The 1,428-nt window shown below is 53.4% G+C and overlaps 1 protein-coding gene across 1 annotated transcript; it reads right to left on the minus strand.

Moving 5' to 3' along the window:
• Window positions 1-532: 532 nt before the first annotated feature.
• PHALS_13130 (GAG-POL-RELATED RETROTRANSPOSON) lies at window positions 533-889 on the minus strand (the record flags this gene model as incomplete). Its single annotated transcript, XM_024728824.1, has 1 exon — window positions 533-889. The coding sequence occupies one exon, from the start codon at window positions 887-889 to the stop codon at window positions 533-535; it is 357 nt and encodes a 118-aa protein (XP_024579263.1).
• Window positions 890-1,428: the final 539 nt, after the last annotated feature.

A 1,428-nucleotide genomic window follows, 5' to 3' on the forward strand; every position in this document is an offset into this window, starting at 1 on the left:
AATTCTTCAAGACTCTGATGTTCTTGGCACTAATCGGTCTGCCATCACGACCCAATATTTTCGTCGCAACATTTTCCCATCCGACAAAGACATCGAATCGAGCCGGTCGGCGCGTTCACCGACGTACGCCTGTGCGACGTTCTTTCACTCGTTCTCCAAGCTGGTTCTTCTCAGCTTCTGACGGGTTGTCGTCCCGTTCCGCTCGCTTTCGCAGGCCTCTGGCAGTACGATCTTTTCAAGCACGGAGTGTTCCGTGGAGGTCAGTTCCGACACCGCACCGGCATTGTCACCGTCGGGTGAGTCCTTGCTTCGGCCGTTTTCCGTACTATCCCTCACCTCCGGGCCCTGTTCGTGAGTCGGTCCCTGCTCGTCGGTCGGATCGCTTACGTCCTCGCCCACCTCGGTCGCGAGGTGCGACCAGACCTTCGTCTGCTGAGTCCACCTCCGATCCAAAATTAGCCAAGACAGAATCGCCATCATCATGACCATCATTTGCCTAGTCACATATATCCTGGTGATTCTCACGGACGTCCTAGCTGTCGTGATCTTCGCCCTCATCCTCCTCATTGACGTCTGCCGACCGATCCTCATCAGCCATAGAGGCTTCGTACGCAACCGTAGCACCGACAATAGTCTCTGCAATAACGCGAACCTCAGCGACAAACTTGACCGTGTTCTCGTTGGGGATATACACACGTGCGCCAACTGTGTCCATTTCGAGCCCAAGTAGATAGCCAATGTTAGCATTGTCGTCACGCTTCGAACTCTCCGGTGTGCTCGGCACCTGGATGTACACGAGCGAGCCAAAGGGCCTCAAGTGGTGCAGATCAGCTTTCACGCTGAGCACTCGCTGAACTGGAAACCCATCGATGGCTCGATGGTACATCATGCTCTTGATGTAAACCCAGTGCAAAAGGGCTTACCACCGAAACGAACGAGCAAATTCGGACTTGTGCATCTGCGTCTTCCTGTAGTCATTCAACGACTGGATCGCACGCTCCACAGCATTCAGATGTGAGCTCTTAGGTCCGACTTTGATGTGCTCGATTCCATGCTACGCATAGAACGCCTTCATTTCCTTGATCACGAACTCATCACCTATATCTGTGAGAACGCGTTGCACCGGAAACTTCGCGCTTTCTGCAAGCTCGTGCATACGCTGGACGATCTTCGTGATCCCACGACCAGCTTGGCGCTCCACCCACAGCGTAGCGCTGCATGTACTTGTTCACAGATTTTCCACTCTTGTCGGTGAGCAAGAACACAGTGAGATATCGGCTCCAGCCACCCATAACTACGAGAACCACGACAAACCGCGAACTGTTGTTTTGTGGCGGGAACATCAAATCAGCAAGCACAATCATGTTGGGAGCCGTAACTTGGCGATCCGACTTCTGCTGACGTCGCTTCTGTCTCTGCTTGCCAATA

Source organism: Plasmopara halstedii (genome assembly GCF_900000015.1).
Source record: "Plasmopara halstedii genome assembly, contig: Scaffold_650, whole genome shotgun sequence".
NCBI lineage: Eukaryota > Oomycota > Peronosporomycetes > Peronosporales > Peronosporaceae > Plasmopara > Plasmopara halstedii.